The following is a 22,194-nucleotide window of genomic DNA, read 5'->3' on the forward strand; positions in this document are numbered from 1 at the left end:
TCCCTTTTGACAATGAGACTTAGGTTGTTAAAAATCATTTTAGGCACTGCAACAGTGAGCACAGCAATGCCTAAATACTTTTTCAAAATCTGGGCCTAAATCTCTGTCCTTCAGTTTCCTATTTATAAACTGGTGGTGATATTTCACTAGGATGTTGAGAAATTCATTAACACGTGCGGTACATTCAGATACTACACTGATGGAGGGCCACATTGGAAACAACATCAATGAGATTAGAACCTCTTGACTCCAAATCCTGTGCTCGTGTTCTGTTCATGTTCTATATGAATGTAGGGCTGAGAATGCTAAGCATGGAGACATTAATGTACATACAGTCCTTTGAACTCGTGAAGCACTGACAGAAATGCAGCCAAGCTTTCACTTGTGGGTTGATAGTTAGAACTACAATAAAAATTACTTATACTCTTTCATACACAGTAATCCTCTGCTTCCCTGAATCAAGGTCCATGATTGCTTTCTCAGATATTCTGATGAGTGGGTGGAAGTTATGGCTGAGTCAGGCTGAAAGTATTTCCGAGTTAACGCTGAACTGTTTATGTGGATATATATGTACATTTTAAAGAGGGAAGGAATTGAATTGTATCTCTGCCTTTTCTATATTTAGCTGATACTCCCCCTCCTGCTTACCTGCCTCCAGAAGATCAGATGACACAGGATGGCTCACAGCCAATGGACACCAACATGATGGCACCCTCAATTCCCCCAGAAATAAACAGAGGAGGTAAAATGCTTCTATATGCGTTTTTTTTTTCTGCTTGGTTTCTTAAGTGCAAAGTCGCTTAATTTTTTTAAGCTGAATATTAATCTGGATTCATATTATTTAATGGAAATATGTAACTATAGACAATAAGAAAAACTACAGGGAATATGGATTCCTTTCCCTCCTCCCCCAGCTGGAGGTGAAATTATACACTCCTCTAAGTCTAAAAAAGTCTGACCATACATGACTAAATTAAGGTATCACCATGTTTTACGTTTTAAATGTTGACTTCCAACCAGAAGACTCCAAAAGCATTATTACGAACTCTCATCTGTAACAATCACTGAAGTTAAACAGTTCTTACGGTAAAGCATAGTAATTGTGTGTAATGGCACACAGCGTACCTGTTAACAGGCAGTGAAAGGTATCTATTATGATTATAGTGACTTATTGAGACAGTGCCTCATGTTGTACAATTGATATCCAGTTGGTGGGTGGGTGAATTTAGAGCAGGGAATATAGTTGCCTAAATTGAGATTTGGTCAGGACACTGGCACTAACATCTCTACACTTGTGAAAAGTCCTATGAATACTTTAATACAAATGGTCAGGGTCTCAGTATGCTTCGTCTTCTGAAACACAGCTCGTCAACCGAAGTGCCTCTTAAACACCACGATATTGCACTGGCTTAGTTCTGATTTCTAGAGAAGAGCATAACACTGAATTGCCAACATTGCTTCTTGCAGCACCCTGGGTTTTTCCTGGGAGCTTGGGGGGGGAGGGGGGAGGAATGTTTCCTTTCCCATGTAATTAGTGACCTGGTATGACCCTGCTTAGCTTGTGAGATTGCACCATGAGGTGGTATTGCTGCAGGAAAAATGTGTTAAGTTCTTTTCATTTTGTTTTACGTCCTATGGCACAGGCAACTTTTTACACATGGCTTTTTAAACACATAGCAAATATAACTGCTGAGTAAAGGATTTAGTGAATTCAACACATGGTGAGAAATAGCCCCCTCTGAGAACACTTAGGCTCACACAGCCGTGCATCCAGCCAGGGAGGAGAGTAGCAAGTTGAATGCTCTGTCAGAATGATTATAAAGATTACAAGCATATGAACTATTTAGCTATTGTTTAATTTCATACGAGTTTTGTTAAGCTTAAAATGTCTGGGCTCACAAATATAGCTACTCTTTTAATATAATTTATATCAGTTCTGTATTCACTTATTTTTCTTCTTCAGAATGAGCTTGCATTTGATAAGCACCATCTTTGGCATTTTCAGTTGTTTTGCTGATCTATACACTATTGTGTACTGTCTTTTGCAGCTGATGAAGGCCCAAAGTACATTTATCAGTGTTTATACCTAACTCTGCAGACTTCTGCACATCTCTTTCTTGTAAATACACCATATCTGTGCTGTGGAATTTTTGCATCGCATGTGAGACCCTTAACTACCAAAGGGAAATGGCTTCCATTTTTATTTTCATTCTTAAAAGAAAAGATTTCTTTGTCTATTTTTTAAAATCTTTTTTTCCTGCTAGTAAGTTTAATAGTTTTAATTCACTGTTTCTTTAGTGGCAAGGGAAAAAGACAAATTTATTTCTTTGCTTATGCTTAATTTGTCTGCTCATTCTTTAAGCTTCTGTATGTTTGCTGTGCCTATCCAGTGTCAACTGCCCTCCTAAAAGGTCTGCTGTAGTTGTATAAAAACAGTTGTTTCAATAAACTTTTATGTTAAACATTTTAGTTGCAAATGTTTAGAAGCATGTTCTTTATGGAGATTTGTTAGTCTTAAGAGATTTGACTTAACAAGCTGCATCCTGTCACTGAAGCTGGGTAATTTCCATTGTTGGCCCATGCTGGGAATGGAGAGACACAACGCACCTGCTCTGCATGACTTAAAACAAACGTAAGGAAGTTAGTATGAAATCTGTGAGAGAGAGATATGATTCATTCTGTAAGAATGGCCAGCTGGCAAGATTTCTTCCTGAGTTTGAGAACTGGGGCAAAGCGGTAGCTTTGGTAGTTACTGGCAACTTAATTTGAAAGCAAACTGTAGTAACCCCTTACTAGTAATTAAAGTCCATTTTTACAATGATTTGAAAAGGCTTAACAGTACTGTGGCTTTACAGAACTTAACCCCCTTTTCATGAGCATTTCCCAGCATATTCTTGGTCAGCAATGGACTTCACACTGGAAAGACCCTGCACCAAGATGTTTGTTTTGCACCGTTTTCATCGCTTGACATTGCGTAGGCTACATGCTTTCCTACTATTTGTCGGCCTGATAATCACATTTTATATTTTTAAAATTCTGCTCATGTCCTTTTTAATCAGAAAAAAAATCAGTGTATGGAAAAACATTTTTCTAAGCAAAGGAAAATATAGAATGTTGGTCTTAAAGTTAATGTTGGCATTGGGGATGCGCTGAAAGGAGAAACAAATTGCTGCAACGTCATTGTCATTTTAGCACTTCAGCTTGCATTTCGGGCTGTGATCTGCAGAGCTGCTATCAGATTCCTAAACTGTGTGTACTAAGCACAGAAATAGTCGTCGTCTTCACTTTAAAACCCTCACACACAGAACAGCCACATCCCATCTCTTCTTCAACCTCCTTTATTTGGAGGTGATTTTAATAATTTGTGGCTATATTGGGCATTTGAGAGAATGCACGTTAGGTGGAAACCTCTAAGGAAGCACATACTGTTGTTGGACACCCTGTTTGAAACTCCGTTGACAGAGAAAACATCCTTCATGCAAAGGGAGAAATCCCAAAGCAAAAAATTTTTAAAATTACCTTAAAGCATCCATGTATTTTTAGAGCTTAGCAGGCAGGCGCAAACAGAAGATTGGATGCTTCAAGAAACACGTTTTCTCTCAAACTGTTGCAGAGTTTGCTAGCTGAATAAGGAATTGTTTTTGTTATGGAAGAACGATTGTTGCCATTATCAGAATATTGGAAAAATAAGTTTTGAGGGCTCCTGATGTTACCTGACTAATGACCGTTTAGTATCTAATGAAATCTTAAAACATTCTTATTTGTTAGTATTTAATTTTTAAAGGTTTATGTTCAATATTGCTGCATAAACCTTTAATTCCATGGCATTTTGCTGAACTTCATTCCCTTTTTTGTAGACCAAAATACTATATTCTGGTTTCTGTGTATAATGTAATCTCATAGCCTTGTAAATTCTTGATTCCATATTATTTTTAAATTGTTGCATAATTGTGTTCCAAAGTCTAAGCTTTCATTTGTTTTTTTTCTTTTTAGAAAAGCCTCCTAGCCCTTCTGATTGTGGGGGGGGGGAAAAAATCTTCAGAATCTAAACTGAAGCAGAACTGTCTGCTTGAGTTTGCAAGGAGTATGAAACAAATGATCAGATATGTGAAATTTGCTTATGCATCTCATTAGGGTGTTAACGCTGAAATCTAGCGACTATATGCACGTTGACTATTCCATTGCTGATCACTTTAATAGAACCATCAACTGTAATGTGCAAATTTTTTGTTGTTGGATGTAGTGGCTAATACTGGGGAAGGTCACTGTGAACCAACCCCGTGGCCTGTAGGGCAGAGAAATGAAGAATTCAAACATCCCCTTCCCAAATTTTAAAGTAATTTCTGCACCTGCCCAGTAGGTGAGTTGGGGGGGGTGGGGGGAAGAAAGAGGTGCATGGCCTTCCCAGATGCAAAAGATTAATCTGCCACCTGGGATACCAAAAACCCAAGCCATGTCTCACTCCTGTCTGTGTGGCCAAAATCCCAGCTGCCTCCTAGGCAGTTGTGAAAACCTCCGGCTGTTCTCTGACAGTTTCTGCTATGTGATTTCTCATTGTTAATACAGAATTTTGTAACGTAGAATATTTTTTAAATTTGGTAGCTCTGTAAAATAAACTGAGGAAGTACTTCACTGATTTGTCAACACTCAGGGTAGTGCTGATCTAGGTCATATGTTGCAAAGAACGCAGGAGTGCTTGATAGGTGTGGTTGTTGAGCTCACAAGTTCTCTTACTTAAGTACCTGTTGCCAGCTTTGATATTTTGTCCTGTGTCTGAAGTCTTGCGAGTAATTTTATCGTAACTGTATTTGTATAAATTCTTTCTTTGGCTCTGAAAAGGTAGGGGTGTGTGTGTGTGTAAATAATTAAATGATAGATGAACTCCATAGAAGACTACACTTTAATTAGCAGTTATTTCACCTGAATTTCTCTCAGTGATCCAAGGTCTACAGGTTGCAGATCTTTAAAGTTCAGACACATATTAGTTGCAGTGCCATTGATTGTAACCTTTTCTTTGTTTCTTTTCAGATGTTCAGGCAGTTGCTTATGAAGAGCCAAAACACTGGTGTTCTATTGTCTACTATGAGCTGAACAATCGTGTTGGGGAGGCATTTCATGCCTCCTCCACCAGCGTGTTGGTAGATGGTTTTACTGATCCTTCAAACAACAAGAACAGATTTTGCCTTGGGCTGCTCTCTAATGTTAACCGGAATTCCACCATTGAGAACACCAGGCGGCACATTGGCAAAGGTGCATTTAGTTTTTCTCTTGTTTGTTTTGCTTTCTAGCTAAATGCAGCAATCTGGGCTTCTTGCCTCAAGGACAGACCATTAGAACATAACTTCATAATGTATATGATAAACATTGGCAAATATATCATTTCTTTGCCAAGTCCTGTATGCTTGTAAATTCTCACCTGTTGTATAATTGCAGGATGCTTTCTATTTTCTAATCTTTTTTTTTTTCATTGTCTGCGGACTCATCAATTTTAATTAGCACAACAATTTAAGGCAGTTTCTTTCTCTCACACAGCCCGGCTAGTGATGATTCTGGAAATCTGAACTATATAACTGCAGCTAGCTCTCTGAACAAAATAATCTCTTTTTTCTGGATTAAAGATAGCTAATTTGTCTGGGCCTTAAACTCCCTTAAAGGAGTATAGGCCTGCTAAAGTAATATTCCAAATACAGTTTAAAGGAGGGATTTTCAGAATTCCTAAGGACAGTTCATGGTATTCCTGTCTGTGTCTTTGACAGTCTTCTCCCAAAAGAATTGATTTTTTATTTCGCTTCATAATAGTCCATTTTGAGAGGAACGTTGTCGTGTAAATTAAATCCAAATGGACTTACTTTAATTTTTGTGGTAGTAAATGTTGTTTGTACAGCACCTAGCAGTGGTATTGTAATACAAACAATAATGTAAACTTGTTTTTAAAACAATTTAATTGGAGGGGTGGTGAGGTGAGATGGTAGGGATTTGATTTGCCCAAACCATAGGTGTATATCTGGGTGGTGAAAAAATTATATTAGAACAAAATGGACAGTCAGACCTTTTCAAAACTTCAAGATAATAAAAAGCCATGTAGCATTAAAAAATAAAAGCAAGTACTTTGTGCATTTTTAGGCAGGGAAAAAATTCGATTGACTTTTTTTTTTTTTCCCCCCTCTTTTCCAGAAAGGGGTCCTTGGAGCTTTGTAACCATAAAAATGTATTTCAGGCTATATTGTCTTTTATATTGATGCACTATGAAATGGGTTTAGAGGGAAAGCTGTCTTTGAATGTCTCCCTTTTTTTTTTTTTTTTTTATGCTTGGAGATCAGTTTCTTACAGTGATGTTGTTCTGGACCTCACAGGACATTGTTTTGAAACTGAGCTGGTGCCGCAGGGAGATTAGTTTTCATGCAGTTTATTATTTTGAAAAGCAACCTTTAGCCTAGAAAAGCTTTTTCCATGCTAGTACCTGTGCTGCTCTCAGGTTCATACTCGGAGGTTCTGCCACTAAGTCTCATTCTTTCTCTTTTTTCCCCACCCTAGAAAGTATCTATGTACTTATATAACACTTTTATAGTTTTAAATAGAAAATGGACAAAGTAAACTTTTAAAAGCAGCCTCGTTGCAAGCAAAATTCTACTGAAACATTAACTGTACATATACCAGAGATACTTTAACATGAACTGTACAGATACCAATGCAGGATGGAAAATGCAAGACAGCTATAAAATAAGTACATATATACAATGAATGATGGCAGGAATTCCGTGCTTAAAATAATGTTAATTTTGATTTTGTATTTAATGGAATCCTTCAAAAGTTGAAAGTCAGATCCTAGTGAGGATAATAAGAAAGTGCACAAACTCTAGCAGGTTAAGTGTAAAAGTATAATAAGGCAGGCCAGGAAAAAACTTGTTAAAGAGACAAAACCTAACAGTAAGATATTTACATCAGAAACAGGAAGTCTGCTGAACAGGTGCCACTGAACAACTCAGGTGTTAGAGGAGCATGCACAGAAGCTAAGTGAATTCTTTGCATCGGTCTTCACTGCACAGGATGTGGGCATAGGTGGCAAGTTCTATGGGCCCGTGGTGCCTGGGCACCAGGAATATTCCTGGCCCAGGGCCCGGCTCCAGCACTGTTTTGAGGCCGGGTCTCTCTCGGCGCTCCCTTCCACCCCTGGGCACTTCGCGTGTGTGTCCTCCCCCCTCCTCTCCTTCCCCCCCGGACTATTTAAAATGGCCTGGAGCCCCCACTCACCACTGGCAGTGCAGCAGACCTGAGCGGCTTCCTGCCCGCTTGCTCCATGTGGCTGGTGGCCCCTGGGCGTGGTGAGTCAGGTCTGTGTCTGCATGTGCTGCTCCTGCCGCAAGCACCCCCGCGGCCAATAGGAAGCTGTCAGGACAGTGCCAGCACACGGAGGCCCCCTGGCCTGCCCATCCTGCCTAGGAGCCCCGGGTAAGCACTGCACCACCCACCGCCCCTCCCAGAGCCTGCATCCCACTCCTTTCCCACACCCCCTCTTGCCCCCAAATTCCCTCACAGAGCCTATACCCCTCCCCCATCCCACAAACCCCCTCCCATCCCAAGCTCCCTTCCAGAGCCTGCACCCAAGCTCCCTTCCAGAGCCTGTACCCCTCAACCCCTACCCCCTGCATCCCAGACCCCCTTCCGCACCCCCTTCCAGAGCCCAACCTCTCACCCCTTCTGCACCCAAACTCCCTCCCAGAGCCTGCACACTGTACCCCAATTCCCTGCCCCAGCCCAGGGCCTGCACCCCAGACCTCCTCCACCCACCCAAACTCCCTCCCCGAGCTGTAGGCAGATGCAGGGGGGCGGAGGGCTCTGGGCATTCTGGGCACAACCAAAATTTCTACAAACCTGCCATCCCTGGATGTGGGTGAGAGATCCACATCAGAGTTGTTATCCTTTTTGGGTGACACATCTGAAGTACTGTCTCTCATCTATATCAGTAGAAGCTGTTTTAGAACAAACTGATAAATTGAATAGTACTAAATCACCAGGATCAGATGGTGTTCACCCAGAGTTCTGCAATTTCATTTGAGTTCCTTCAGAACTACTAACTGCAGTATGAAACCTATTGCTGGAAATGTACCCTCTGTACCCGATGACTGGAAGGTAGCGAGTGTAGCACCAGTTTTTTAAAAAAAGGCTCCAGAGGTGATTCTGGCAATTGCAGGCTGGTAAACCTAACTTTAGTACTGTGCAAATTGGTAGAAACTATAGATAACTGTCAAACACAGATAAACATGATTTGTTGAGAAGAGTCAACTTGGCTTTTGCAAAGAGAAGTCACACCTCACCAATTTACTAGAATTCTTTGAGTGTGTCAACAAGCATGTGGGTAGGGGTGATCAAGTTGATACATGGTACTTGGGTTTCAGAAAGGTCCCTCACCAAAGGCTCCTAAGAAACTAAGTAGCCATGGCCTAACAGGAAAGCTCACTGCTCACTGCTCAGCGGCAGTCATACTGGTTAAAAGATGGGGAAACAAAGAGTAGGAATAAATGGTCAGTTTTACGAATGAAAAGAGATAAACAGCAAGGTCCCCCAGGGATCTTTACTGTAACTTGTGCTGTTCAGCATATTCATTAATAACCTGGAAAAGGGAGAGAACAGTGATGTGACAAAGTTTGCAAATGATAAAAAAAAAATTATTCAAGGTAATTAAATCCAAAGCTGACTGTGAAGAGTTGCAAAGAGCTATCATAATACTGGGTAACTGGACAACACAATAGCACATGAAATTCTAGATTAAGTGCAAAGTAATGCATGCTGGGGAAAAAAATCCCAACTACACATATACAATGATGGGTTCTAAATTAGCTGTTACCACTCGAGAGAGAAACCTTGGAGTCACCGTGGATAATTCTCTGAAAATTTCAGCTCACTGCTCAGCGGCAGTCAAAAAGGCTTATGGAATGTTAGGAACTATTAGGAAGGGATAGAAAATGAGACAGAAAATATCATAATTCCAATGTATAAATCCCTGGGGTGCCCATACCTTGAATATTGTGTCTAATTATGGTCTCCCATCTCAAAAAGGATATAGTGGAACTGGAAAGATTCAGAAAAGGGCAACTAAGATGATAGGAGTATGGAATGGCTTCCCTATGAGGAGGGAGTAAAAAGATTAGGGTTATTCAGTTTAGAAGAGATACGACTACGGGATGATATGATAGAGCTCTATAAAAACATGAATGGTGTGGGGAAAAAGTGAATAGAGACTCGTTTACCCTTTTCCCACAATGCAAAAACCAGGGTCACCCAATGAAATTAATAGGGAGCAGATTTAATACAAACTAGATGAAGTACTTTTTCACACAGTGTACAATTAACCTGTGGAACTCATTGCCATGGGGTGTTGTAATGGCAAAAGTGTAGCTGGGCTCAAAAAAAGGTTAAATAAGTTCACTGAGGATAGGTCTGTTGATGGCTGTTAGCCGAGATGGTCAAGGATGCAACCCCAGGCTCAGGGTGACCCTGAATTTCTGATTGCCAGAAGCCAGGAGGGGGAAAATAGGGATGGATCACTCCAACTGCCCTGTTTAAGATCGTTCCCCTGAAGCTCTGTATTAGCCACTGTTGGAGACCAGATGCTGGGTGAGATGGACCATTGGTCTGACCCAGTATGGCCATTCTTTTGTTTTCATGTTCTTATATAGAAACACTATTTAAATCTCACCATTTTAAAGAAGAACAGATTTACAGCTTGAAGACATGGCCACAGATTGTTTTGTTAAGATGATATGGGAGTTATGTCATCAGCAAAATTTTACGTGGACCGTACTATTAAATGCCGTCAAGATTTTCTTTCTCAGAATTTCATTTACTTTAATACCTCCTGGTATTTTTTCTGGTTTTGCTATTTCAGATTGATTATTCCAACAGTGGAGAACTTGAACCCCAAAGTTCGTAAAGTTTAAAAGCCTGTATGTGGGGCTCGGGAGGAGAGATCCCTAGAGATTCCACACCCTCCACCAATATCCCATAGGGGTTTGCTATCCCCTATAGAAAAGGCTGAAGGCCTGGCCTCAGATCTTGAGGGATCCATGAAAAGCCATAGGATTCACATGGCGTTAAGCTGTTCCTCTGGACACTGCACTGAACTGTTCTCCGGCTCCCTGGAAGTGCACCTCTGTTGAAGCTATCTTAACAGAGACTCATCCTAGCTAGTACATGCTGGGGGAGAATCCATCTTGGAGCTGTATTACTATTTTCCGAGGATTCTTTGTTCTCCCTACCCTGGGGCCAGTCAATCTTCTGTCCCCCTTCATTCCCCTAGTATGAACCCATGGAATCTGTGCAGATGTTCTGGCCCTGTAAATCTGTCATCTTGCACTGTTACAGTAGTTGTCTTCTGTGCGGTTTACAAGAAGTGAAACTTTAATGAACAGTTGATTTGAAAAACAAACTTTGGTGGAATCTGGAGGTACAGGTATAACAAAGCTTTAAGCGAGTCTTACTAGTGAGTGAAATATGTTTCTCTTTAAGCTGGAGAAGCACAAAAACATCTCCAAAGATGTGTGCCAGACTGTGCATGTGATATGAATTCATTTGACTTGTCCATAACACATTCTTTCCTCTTAGGAGTTCACCTCTATTATGTTGGGGGCGAAGTGTATGCTGAATGCCTGAGTGACAGCAGTATTTTTGTTCAAAGTCGAAACTGCAACTACCACCATGGGTTCCATCCAACCACAGTTTGTAAAATTCCCAGTGGCTGCAGTTTGAAAATTTTCAACAACCAAGAGTTTGCTCAGCTTCTGGCTCAATCAGTGAACCATGGCTTTGAAACTGTGTATGAGCTTACTAAGATGTGCACTATCCGTATGAGTTTTGTAAAGGTAGGTAAGAGTTCAGTTGGGTGTGTGTTTTTTTTTTTTGTAAGCAAAATAATGTTCCCTTTTGAATTACGTTAAATAATCCTGGTGAAAACAGTTCCATTTCATGCCTTATATTGGAGAAGTTCCCCTATCAACAATTACATTGATTGTAAATGTGTGTGATATTTTATTAACACTTTTTCTATAAAACAAAAGTTGTATGCATGATCTTAAACATACAAAGCTATCCCCTTGGACAAACATCATTTTGTGGTGTACAGAATTTTAAAATCAAAGGTACATCCTGTAGGTTCTTGGTTTCAGATTTCTTCCCGTTAAGTTTTATTTAGGTTTGATAATGGTGCAGTTAAGTAGTTCCCATCATGCCTAGCAACTATTCTTATTGCCTCAATAGAATGTTACAGTAGAACAGAGGTGGGCAAACTTTTTGGCTCGAGAGCCACATCTGGGTGGGGAAATTACATGCAAGGCCATGAATGTAGGGCTCAGGGCAGGGGGTTGGGGTGTGGCAGGGGGCTCAGGGCAGGGGGTTGGGGTGCAGGAGGGGTTTGGGGTGCAGGCTCCAGCCCAGTACCACTTACCTTGAGCAGCTCCGGGGTGGTAGCGGCGTGCAGCAGGGCTAAGACAGGCTCCCTGCCTGCCCTGGCACTGCACCACTCCCGGAAGCAGCCAGCACCATGTCCCTATGTCCCCTCGGGAGGGATGGGGGGAGGGCAAAGGGCTCCGTGTGATGCTCTCGCCTGGGGGTACCTCCCCTGAAGCTCCCATTGGCCTCGGTTCCCAGATCCCAGCCAATTGGAGCTGCGGTGGCCGGTGCCTGCGGGTGAGGGCAGCACGCAGTGCCCTCTGCCCTCCACTCTACTCCCCTGGGGCCGCAGGGACATGGTGCCGGCCGCTTCCGGGAGCAGCGCGGGGCCAGGGCAGGCAGGCTGTAGTTTGCCCACCCCTGCATTAGAATCATAGAAATGTAGGGGTGAGAAGGGACCTCAAGAGGTCATCACTTCAGCCCCCTGCACGGGCGCAGTGCAGGCAGGATCAGCTAAACCTAGATATCCGTGACAGGTTCTTAATAAACAGGTTCTTCTGACTTCTTCTTAAAGCCTCCAAGGATGGGGATGGGGATTCCACAGCTTCCCTTGGAAGACTATTCCAATGCTTAACTACCTTTACGGTTAGAACATTTTTCCTAATGTCTAACCTAAATCTCCTCCTTTACAGCAGATTAAGCTGTGACGGGTTGGATCACAGAAACCCTCTTGGGAGCTGCCACCCGATGTGCCCAGACTACCTCTGCTCCTGCTTTCCCTGCCAGCTCGGGACCCCAGCACCCTGTTTTGCTGAGCCAGACACGCCCATCTGCTCCAACACAGACCCAGGGTCTGAATTACTTGCCCCAAAGCTGCTCATTTACCTGAAAGCAGCTAACAGAACTGTGCTTGTCTTTAACACTCAGATGCCCAACTCCCAGTGGGGTCTAAACCCAAATAAATCCGTTTTACCCTGTATAAAGCTTATGCAGGGTAAACTCGTAAATTGTTCGCCCTCTATAACACTGATAGAGAGATGTGCACAGTTGTCTGCTCCCCCGGGTATTAATATATACTCTGAGTTAATAAGTAAAAAGTGATTTTATTAAATACAGAAAGTAGGATTTAAGTGGTTCCAAGTAGTAACAGACAGAACAAAGTAAGTCACCAAGCAAAATAAAATAAAATGCGCAAATCTGTCTAATCAAACTGAATACAGATAATCTCACCCTCAGAGATGCTTCAGTACTTTTTTTTTTCCCCTCAGACTGGACACCTTCCAGGCCTGGGCACAATTCTTTCCCCTGGTACAGCTCTTGTTCCAACTCAGGTGATAGCTAGGGGATTCTTCGTGATGGCTCCTCTCCTCCTCCTTCTGTTCCACGCCTTGTATATCTTTTGCATAAGGCGGGAATCTCTGGGTTCCCACTTCCTCCTTCTCAATGGAAAGACACCAGGTTAAAGATGGATTCCAGTTCAGGTGACATGATCACATGTCACTACAAGACTTCAAGCCTTCATTCCTCCTAGCCTGACTCACAGGAAGACCTGCCTGCAAACAGCCATTCAGTCAAATGCCCTGGTTAATGGGGGGGAGTCAAGATTCCAAACCATTAATGGCCCACACTTTGCATAATTACAATAGGCCCTCAGAGTTATATTTCATATTTCTAGTTTCAGATACAAGAGTGTTACATTTATACAAATAGGGTGATCATGCTCAGTAGATTCTAAGCTTTGTAATGATACCTTACAAGAGACCTTTTGCATGAAACATATTCCAGTTACATTATATTCACTCATTAGCATATTTTTATAAAATCATATAGGCTGTAACGTCACATAAGCCCCTTACTATTTGTCCTACTGTCAGTGGATATGGAGAACAATTGATCAGTCATCTAACAGCCTTTAACATATTTGAAAACTATTATCCGGTCCCCCTCAGTTTTTTTTTACACAACACTAAACATGCACAGTTGTTTTTTTAACCTTTCTTCATTGATCAGGTTTTCTGAGTTTTTAGCATTTTTGTGGCTCTCCTCTCCATTTACCAAGTGTTTAGTTCACTTCTCCAAGAGTGTTTGTTTTGCAAGCATGGAGACTCCTTTCTTCTCTTTACTGTATATCTGGAAAAGTTAATGCAATAATCTTTGTTTTATGACAGCTGAACAGAGTTGATGCACAGTGGCTCAAGTTAAAGTTTGGTAATTAACAAGCAACTTTTCCAGGCTTTGTCTTTTCCATACCCTTCAAATAACCACATTGTATTCCATAACAATCTCCTACTGTCCGAAGGATCAAAATCGTGAAGTTAAGCTGCCTTAGTAGTGGGCATTTCTTGGACATACTAGCTGGGACTGTCATGTAGGTGATTGAAAGATAGGTACCATTGTTCCCTGAGGTCTGTCTGGTGATTAGAAATTCTATAAACAAAGTGCATTCTGTTCTGTTCTCAGGGTACATGTAAGGATTGTAGCAATGATGTGAGGGACAAATGTGGATTGGGATAAAAGGGTCAGTCCAATATTTCAGGACTGCCAAATTAATTGCACAGTATCCTAAAATAGTACCTTAAAGGGATAAGGTGACTTCTTTGGGCATACGCCTTATGGGTTAATCTGAGGTTAATACATAACGTTTTTTGTTTTGTTTATTTTTGTGATTCCTGTGATCCATCTACTGCCTCCCAGCCCGTCCCAAAAAAGATAATTTACTTTATCAAACTATGCAGTGAACTTTGTTAGATTTCTTTCCAAATAATTAGTAAATCTTATAACTGACTCAGTTTTAGCTAAAAGAGAACCCATCGGTGCTCGCTCTGTTAACTTGGGCTGATGATATTTCCTATCTAGGATATGACCAATGCCACGTCTCCCCAAAATTGTCCAGTTTAACAACTTTTTATTGTGTACACTACTTTCTTCCATTGGCTGTTTTTATAGCTACAAGAGTGTCCTAGATGTTGTTGTGGGAAGCTTTATCTGTTTCAGTCCTCCCATCCTGTAAAGAAACCTTGGCTCTAGTTGCATGGAGTCAAGTTCCCACCTTAATGTTGATCCATGTGACCTCTTGTTTTTATGCCTATTAATCTGTTTGGCAGTGTATCTTCTCATCTCACTCTTTTTTTTTAGTCTTAGTACATGAGGTTTCTTCAGTCTTTTTCTAGAGGCCTTACGGGATCCCCAGTAGCATTTATCTTCAATCCTTTTACTGTACCTCTCCAGAAGTGCAAAAATACACAAACATGGTAGCCTCAATCCTGTTTGTATTTAATTGTTTTTAATCGGTTATTATACTTCCCTCTCCTCCAAGAGAATACTGTGTCCTGCCTCCCTCCATGTCCTCTGGAAAAGGAGAGACTTGAGGGGAATCTCCAGTAGGACTAGGACTATCATGGGCAACATAGGAGCCATAGGTTTGGGAGACAAAGAGCTTCCTTGCGTTTTAATGTTAGTTCTTCAAAATGCATTGCTATATGAATCTGCTATAGGACTCCCCTTTGAGTCAGTATAAAGAGGTATGAAAATGTCACCTTGTGAAAAAGTCAAAGCAACATCTGCTTTGGGATTCATAACGGGACACATGGAGCCTAGGTCACTATTTCCTATTCAGCCCAGGTCAGTATCGAGTGAAAGCTGAAGAAGACATTCACTGGCTGATGGACCTGAGCTTGTGGGCTTACTCCAGTTCCTAGTGCACAGATGTCCATTATTTTTAATAAATAAATAAATCATCCAGCCTGAGACGTTGCAGTAATTACACCCTTGTGGCAATCACACCAGAGAAGGCAAGGGCCAAAAAGGCATGGGGGCTGAACTGTCCATTCACCCTGAGTTTGTTTGCCCTAGGAAAATAACCTCAGGTTGGTAACCTGGTCAAGAAACCCCCAAGAACCCCTAGCTCCTCCATAGTTGTTGAAAACAGTTTGGCTCAACATATACTAATAGTCAAACTGTTTTTAATGCAATAGCATTCAAACAGTCTATGAAAGTAGTGCACGCTTTCTGCCATGGTATTAAAAATGGTTTGGCCCAGCATACTCTAATAGTCAGACTGTCTTCATGTGAGGCCAAACCATTTTTAACACCATGTCAGAATGCTTTCTGCCATGGTGTTCAAAAATGTTCTGGTCCCCACTTGCACTAGCTGAACTGTTTCAGTACCAAGGTCATTTTGGGGTGGGGAGGGAAGAGGACATTGTTCATAGGTCACTTTCCCTAGTGTAGATGGAATCCAGGAGTGTGGTGTCTCAATGGCAACATTGGGGTATACTGGCTGGGTGATATGGGGATGCGTGCATTACCATTGCCTAATTTGAAGTGAGATTGCAGTTTTCAGGTATCTCAGTCTGTCACCTTAAATCTGCTTCAGATTCACAGGGGGAAATGTGGTAACAGAACTCATGCAAAAATGGCTCCTCTACAGTGGTAACCTCCACCTGTAAGGCTAGGTTATATCTGTTGTCTTTGTACTTTGTACTTTCCACTTACTTTTACCTTATTTTACAATGTCAAGGAATAACTTTTCTATGTGATTGTTTGTAGGGTTGGGGAGCCGAATATCATCGCCAAGATGTAACGAGCACTCCATGCTGGATTGAGATACACCTGCATGGCCCCCTTCAGTGGCTGGATAAAGTTCTTACTCAGATGGGCTCACCTCATAATCCTATTTCCTCTGTGTCTTAAAGGGTCCCAAGCTTCTGCAGTTTGGAAACTATTGAGCCTTGCATGTACTTGAAGGATGTATGAGTCAGACACATGTATGAACTAGCAGCAGCTGAATAAGAGCCTTGATAATACTTGACCTCTGTGACCAACTTTTGGATTCAGGGAAAAAGTGCGCAAAAAAAAAAAGCCTTTAACACACTGTTGGTGTCAAGAATTTCAGTTTACATTGTACCAGTCTCTTGTAAAATTGATACATGCAAATTGTTTAGCAGGACTTTGTGTAATAGTTAGGGATGACCAAGCTAATAATCTTTTAGACAGTGTTCCCAAGGGATCTTCCTTGGCACTCTGAGGTCACCTTTCTTTTATATGTTCAGCATTCATTGTTTGTGTTCTCTGGGGTTGATGGCCCATATTGATAAAGTCTGCTTTTCACCGGCTATCTACACAATATTTTAAAACCATTTGTCTAGTAATTGTTTGCTGTTCTCTTGAAAGAAAGAAGGGGGGTGGGAGGTTTAATCATGGTCGTGTAATAATCTTTATGAAATTGTGTACTGACCATACTGCTGTAAGAATAATGTTAGGTATGCTCTTTGCTAAATGTATGTACAGTGTATTTGAAAGTTTAGAATTAATTAGCTTAGACTAGAGGATTTAGGAATATTTGAGTGGGGAAAAGGGGAGGGGGAATGGCAATTGACATGCAGAATATACTGTAAACGTAGCTTGTTAGTTTAAAGAAATGAAATGGAGGTCTGAATTTGCTGTGCATTTCATTTATTTTTTATAGTGGCTTTATCTTGTTAACTCTGATTATTTTTGCCTCCTCCCTCCCCCCCCCCCCCAAAAAAAACAGTTTATATAGCTGGTTAATTCATATAGCTGAGAAGAAGGCAAAATTAATCATTCCTGCGGTCCTGAGACTGCAGCTTTGTATATTTCAAGACAAATTGTACAGTCTGTTCTTGAATTATTGAGCAGTTTTAGGCAGTTTACATAAAAGAAGTAGGCTTTTAATTGTGTAAAAGAATTTTGTTTTGCCAAACCTAGTAACTGTTAAATGTTTGGAGGATTTAAAAACCCTGTTTGGATCTATTTCAAACTTTTTTAAAAAAATGTTTTTAAATTTTTTTTTACTGGTTTTTGTTTTGGTTTTCTGCTAATCTTTTATATTCACTTACTCTGTAGTACTTTCAGTACTTTTATTCCAAAACTAAAGGGTCGTCTTTACTGGAAGTTTTAAATAAAACCATTGCTATTGCTTACTTTGATTAATGCTTTGTCTTGTCTACTTCTTGGCAGCTTTATAACAACCCACACAAAAAGATTCTCTTGGATAATACTGCATCAAATGGGAAAAAAATTACTCTGCGTTTTAACTTCTGATACAGCTTGGTAGCAATGCTAAGTCAGTACTGGTGATGAGTGATTTTTGTGAGGGAGATGGATTTCTTCATCAGGTGAGAAGAGAATAGATTCAGTAGAACTAATGTGCCCTAATAACTTCATAGACTCTTTAATTGATTTTTTTTTTTCATCAGTATGGAATATCTGCAGAAACTTTATAAGCCTCCAGTGAGGACGGATCAGAGATTTGGAACTAAACTGCCACTTTCCCACCCTTTACTGGAGACTTCTAACTGACTAAAATCTTGGGAGCTCACAGTCAGAAATTCCCCTAAGAATAGCACTGTTGCAAAGTTGTATTGGTCTCAGGACCTGCCTATGTTAATGAAGGATTTAGGAGAAGGTATTGTTTGAACATACTTGGGACTGACACAAAGGAAGTGCATTTACTGGCTCTTTGTGTGAGGGCTAGATTATAGCATATGCTGCCCACCTCTGGTTTCAAGCCATTTTGTCCGAGACCCATTGGAATTAAAGTTCACCCCCAGCAGCTTCTTATGCCATTCTCTGGCACAGTGGACAGCATCTGTCTTTTCTTTTCTCCTTGGTTGTGAAGGGTTTTGCTTTTTCTTGTTTGTTCCCCAGTTGTCATTTCCTCCACACATGCTCTCACCCAAAGTCTACAAGATGCTCAGGGCTGGGGAATCACTGGTGGCATTAATCTGCCCCTGAGCTGAGGGGGAATAGAGAAGAGAAACTTGGATCAATGGGTTGCTGCCAGAGCCTGATGTACGTTTTACTGTTCTGCTCCCAACAGTGAGTCAGAAGAAGCGGTGGGAGGGGAAATAGCTTTCCAAGAGCTATATGCTGCTTTATCCACAGTAGTGGCAGCACTGGAAAGTGAAAAGCTGAATGGATCTGAGGTTATGCAGTCACCCCTCTTGATTTCTTGTCTTTGATTCTGTTCCTGCCTTAGATTAGTCTGGTAGCCTCCTTCCCCAGGTAGACGATTGCTTTGAACTGCAAAGCCTTGGTGGCAGGATTCTGGAAAAAATGTCTGAATTAGAGGTAAATCTCTTCAGGGACAGGGGAGAAGGACACAAATCCTAGCAATCCTTCTGATCAGTTGGAAGAAAAATGCACTATTGATCAGGGAGAGGAGAGCAGATAAGATGTTCAACTGTAATTAACCCCGGGGTTCGAGAATAATATTGTCAACACTTGTATTCTGTCTCTCATATCAATTCAAATGAGACAGCAAAGATCCAGAAAAGGGCACTGAAAAAATCTTTGGCGGCCTTTATGGGAGGGAGGTTTTCATACTAGCAGAGACAAGGAAAACACACTGATCTCCTTCAAAAACTAGGTAAGATCTGGCATGAGGTGAGGGATAATTACAGTTGAAGAAGGTAGCACCACCTATTAAGGTTGCCAGACACTTTCCATTATAAGACCCTTTTGTCAATTGCTTATAACTTTGCCAAACTTGAACTCTTTGGACTTAAACTTTCAATTCCAGATGTCTGCCTCATGCTAAACCCTTTTGGAAAGTTTGTCATTTTTGAGAACGAGGCTATGGAAAAATGGTTTTTTTTTTTGCCCATGATAAAATCTTGAGAGCTCTTCTTTGAAATGCTCTAGCTTTGGAGCAAGGACTCAGAATTTGGCAAGGGCGTGGCTTTTGTGTCCAAGATGTTCCTTTTTGCCATCCCGGTGAAAATGTCCAAATATTGGCCTAGTTTATAAGCCTTTGAAAAATCCACAATTTGCAAATGCTCCATAGGAACTCCCCCCCCCCCCCCCTTTTTTTTTTAAAGCAGCAGAAATTTCCAAAGATTCTGTCCCCACTGACCCTCCTCACAGCCAGGGGCGGCTCTAGGCACCAGCAAAACAAGCTGGTGCCTAGGGCGGCGAAGTCTAGGGGGCGGCAGGCTGGGCCGGCGGACCTGCCGCAGTCATGCCAGCGGGAGGTCCACCGAGCCCCGGGACGACCGGACCTGCCGCAGGCATGACTGCGGAGGGGGCGCTCGTCCCGCGGCTCGGCTGGACCTCCCGCAGGCATGACTGCGGCAGCTCAAGCGGAACCGGGGGAGCCGCGAACCGTCCGCAGCCGCGGGGGGTCCAGCCGAGCCACGCGGGACCAGCGGACCCTCTGCAGTCATGCCCGCGGGAGGTCCGCTACTCCCGCGGCTCCGGGGCGCCTCCCGCGCATGACTGCTTGGGGCGGCCAAAACGGTAGAGCCGCCCCTGCTCACAGCTCCTGGTGCCAACCAGATATTGTATGTGCCAGCTCTACAGAGCAACGAGGCATGCTGCAGCCCAGGGCTGTGGGGCTCAGAAGGACTTTTCCTGAAATTGCTGCTCTGGGACTGGGCACCAGAATTGTTTTTTCAGTTGCTCCACTCCCAGCTGGCAGTATGGAGGAGAGAGTGCCTGATACAAATGCAGAGGCAACAAAAAAAACCCAAACTTGGATGGGGGAGGGAAAGGAGTAGGTAGTGAGGTTGGGACTATGGGAGAAAGAAACAATGACTGATAATTGGAGCCAGGGAGGCTGACTCATTGAGCAAGGAGAACTAGGAACCAGTGTGGGGAGGCAGGGGATGGGGGGTAAGAGGTGAGAGCTCTGACAAGGAGTTGAGGTATTGGGGCAGAACTGGGACTAGCTGGGCAAAGGCATTGGATAAAGGCGTTTACGGTGGGAGAGACATTGAATGAGGAGCCTGGAGAAGGAGACTGGGACAGGGCGCACGGCAACCTTAATTCTGGCATTTCCTAACTTGAATGCTTGACTTTGTAACCTTAATTCTCTTAATACATGTTTGTGTGTAATATAGAAGAACAAAAAAAACAAATTGTGTAGCCTAGAGAAGGCCAGTTGAATATTTTCTTTCAGCTCTCTAAGAAAGCAGGCCCTAGGTGTAAACGATACCTAATTTTTTTTGTTTTTACTAGACTTCCCCATATCGGAATGCTGCTATAATGAAGCTTTAACATGTTATAAGCCCAGAACCTGATTCTCCACTCAGGTATGCCACTGTAATTCCATTGACTAAATAGAGTTACACTGGCATAACCCTGGTATAACAGGGTGGGGAAGAGTCAGGCCTGCAGTTGGATCTTGCTTGTGTAGATAAGACTGAGCTGTGTTGCTGTAGCGCTTAAGAGTAAGACATTGTGTAGATGGGGGCCTAAAAGGTAATTCGGTTAGAATGGATACAAAATACCACTTTGCCTTTTGGTTTTTTTTCCTCTTTTTGTAGCATGTAAAAACCTGTAAGGTGGTGTGCTGGATTGGTAAAGGTGTGTTTTTCTAATTCATTTCCTGTCTAGCCTGGAATCCACTGATGACTAGAGAACTAGTGAAATGATGTGGGATATCACAAGAGTGAGAGTGAAAGCTGAGCATTGGAGACTTGAATGCATGTTTAGTCAGATGGTTTTGAAATTTTCTTTTCTGTTGTGAATGCTTAACTTCAGTAAATTACCATTTTAGAGGTTGTTGAATCAAGCTTTACTGGTTTAATAAAGGTTTGCAAACTAATGGTCTATCTATTCTAAGATGTCCAGAATGTCTTCCAGGTATTTTATTTTAGGAAGATCAGAATTTGACTTTCCTGATGTTTCAGAAAATTAAAAAAACAGAATTTTGTGTTTTCTAAAAAAAAATTCAGGCGTTTTTATACATAATAAGCAATAATGGACATAAACCTAATTCTTTAATCTGGACACATCATTTCTGGACACATTTAAAAGGGAGTGAATGATACTGCTGAATAAATGTGATCTTTGTACTCTTTTCAGCTCTCCAATCTCTGTGCTGAGATGTTCCCAACAGCTGCATTTGTTGAGAAGTATATTCAGTATTGCACTTGATGGTGGCCTTTGTAAGCACAATCATATTACAATAAGTGATGCACAGCTTGAGAACAAGATTTTTTCCATTTGGATCAATCCAAATGAGTTTTGGAGAACTCTACAATAATTTTGGAATAAAGGGTGGTTTCACTGGGAGTTCTTGACTACATTGCACTGTGTAACCTTTCTAATAAACAAAGAGATACCTTTGCTAGTATTTTATCATATTTTTACAAAATGTATTTAACATTTTTTCCAAATAGTTTGGGATGTCTGAGGCAGTGGGAGTGAGACTTGTCTGATGTTCAACTTGATGAAGATATAAGTAACTTGAAAGGATTTTGAAACGTCCTTTGGAAAGCCTTCCCTTTGAAAATTTAAAACACATAGTAGTAGTGTTCCCTTATTTATTTGAAACCTTTCTTTCTCTCTTAAAGTACAGTATCAGGATTCTTAGTCTCCTGATGTCACTGCTATTTTTTTAATCAAGTGCATTTTGAGGCCCCATCTCTTTGACTATATTGCAGTAATTTTCCAGCATGGCTATTCCTAAACTTGAATTCAGAAATGCATAAAATGTTTGCTGTTTGGGGTACAGTCTCATTCAATGATTTTGGCAGGAGCTGTTTTTGTAGGTCACGATCTTTGTGACATCGCCTTCAACTACACGTTCTCTTAGTGATTTCTGCTGCTATTTATTTGTAATTGTAGTGTATGTCAAAAACACATACAGTACAGAAGGCCACTAATTAGTTCTTTTAGTCTGGCCTTGGTATCCTGTTTGCCAGGGCACTAAAATCAATCCTCCTCCTCCTCCTCCTCTTCCTCCTACTACTACTACCACCATAGTCATGGTTTCACAACTACAGTAGTCTTTCTAACTAGGATGAATGCAAATAGTTTGTTCTCTGGGGTTATTTATTTTCC

The 22,194-nt window shown here is 41.6% G+C and overlaps 1 protein-coding gene across 1 annotated transcript in view; it reads left to right on the top strand.

Moving 5' to 3' along the window:
* SMAD1 (SMAD family member 1) overlaps positions 1–16,961 on the top strand; it is a 70,488-nt gene extending 53,527 nt beyond the window's left edge. The window contains exons 4-7 of the mRNA XM_039541506.1: positions 626–742; positions 5,029–5,250; positions 10,603–10,859; positions 15,934–16,961. Coding sequence (XP_039397440.1) covers positions 626–742; positions 5,029–5,250; positions 10,603–10,859; positions 15,934–16,077 — 740 coding nt within the window. The 3' untranslated portion in view covers positions 16,078–16,961. The remainder of the gene's footprint in view (positions 1–625; positions 743–5,028; positions 5,251–10,602; positions 10,860–15,933) is intronic.
* The last annotated feature ends 5,233 nt before the right edge of the window (positions 16,962–22,194 follow it).

The sequence above is a fragment of the Mauremys reevesii genome, linkage group 5 (assembly GCF_016161935.1).
Source record: "Mauremys reevesii isolate NIE-2019 linkage group 5, ASM1616193v1, whole genome shotgun sequence".
Classification (NCBI taxonomy): Eukaryota; Metazoa; Chordata; order Testudines; family Geoemydidae; genus Mauremys; species Mauremys reevesii.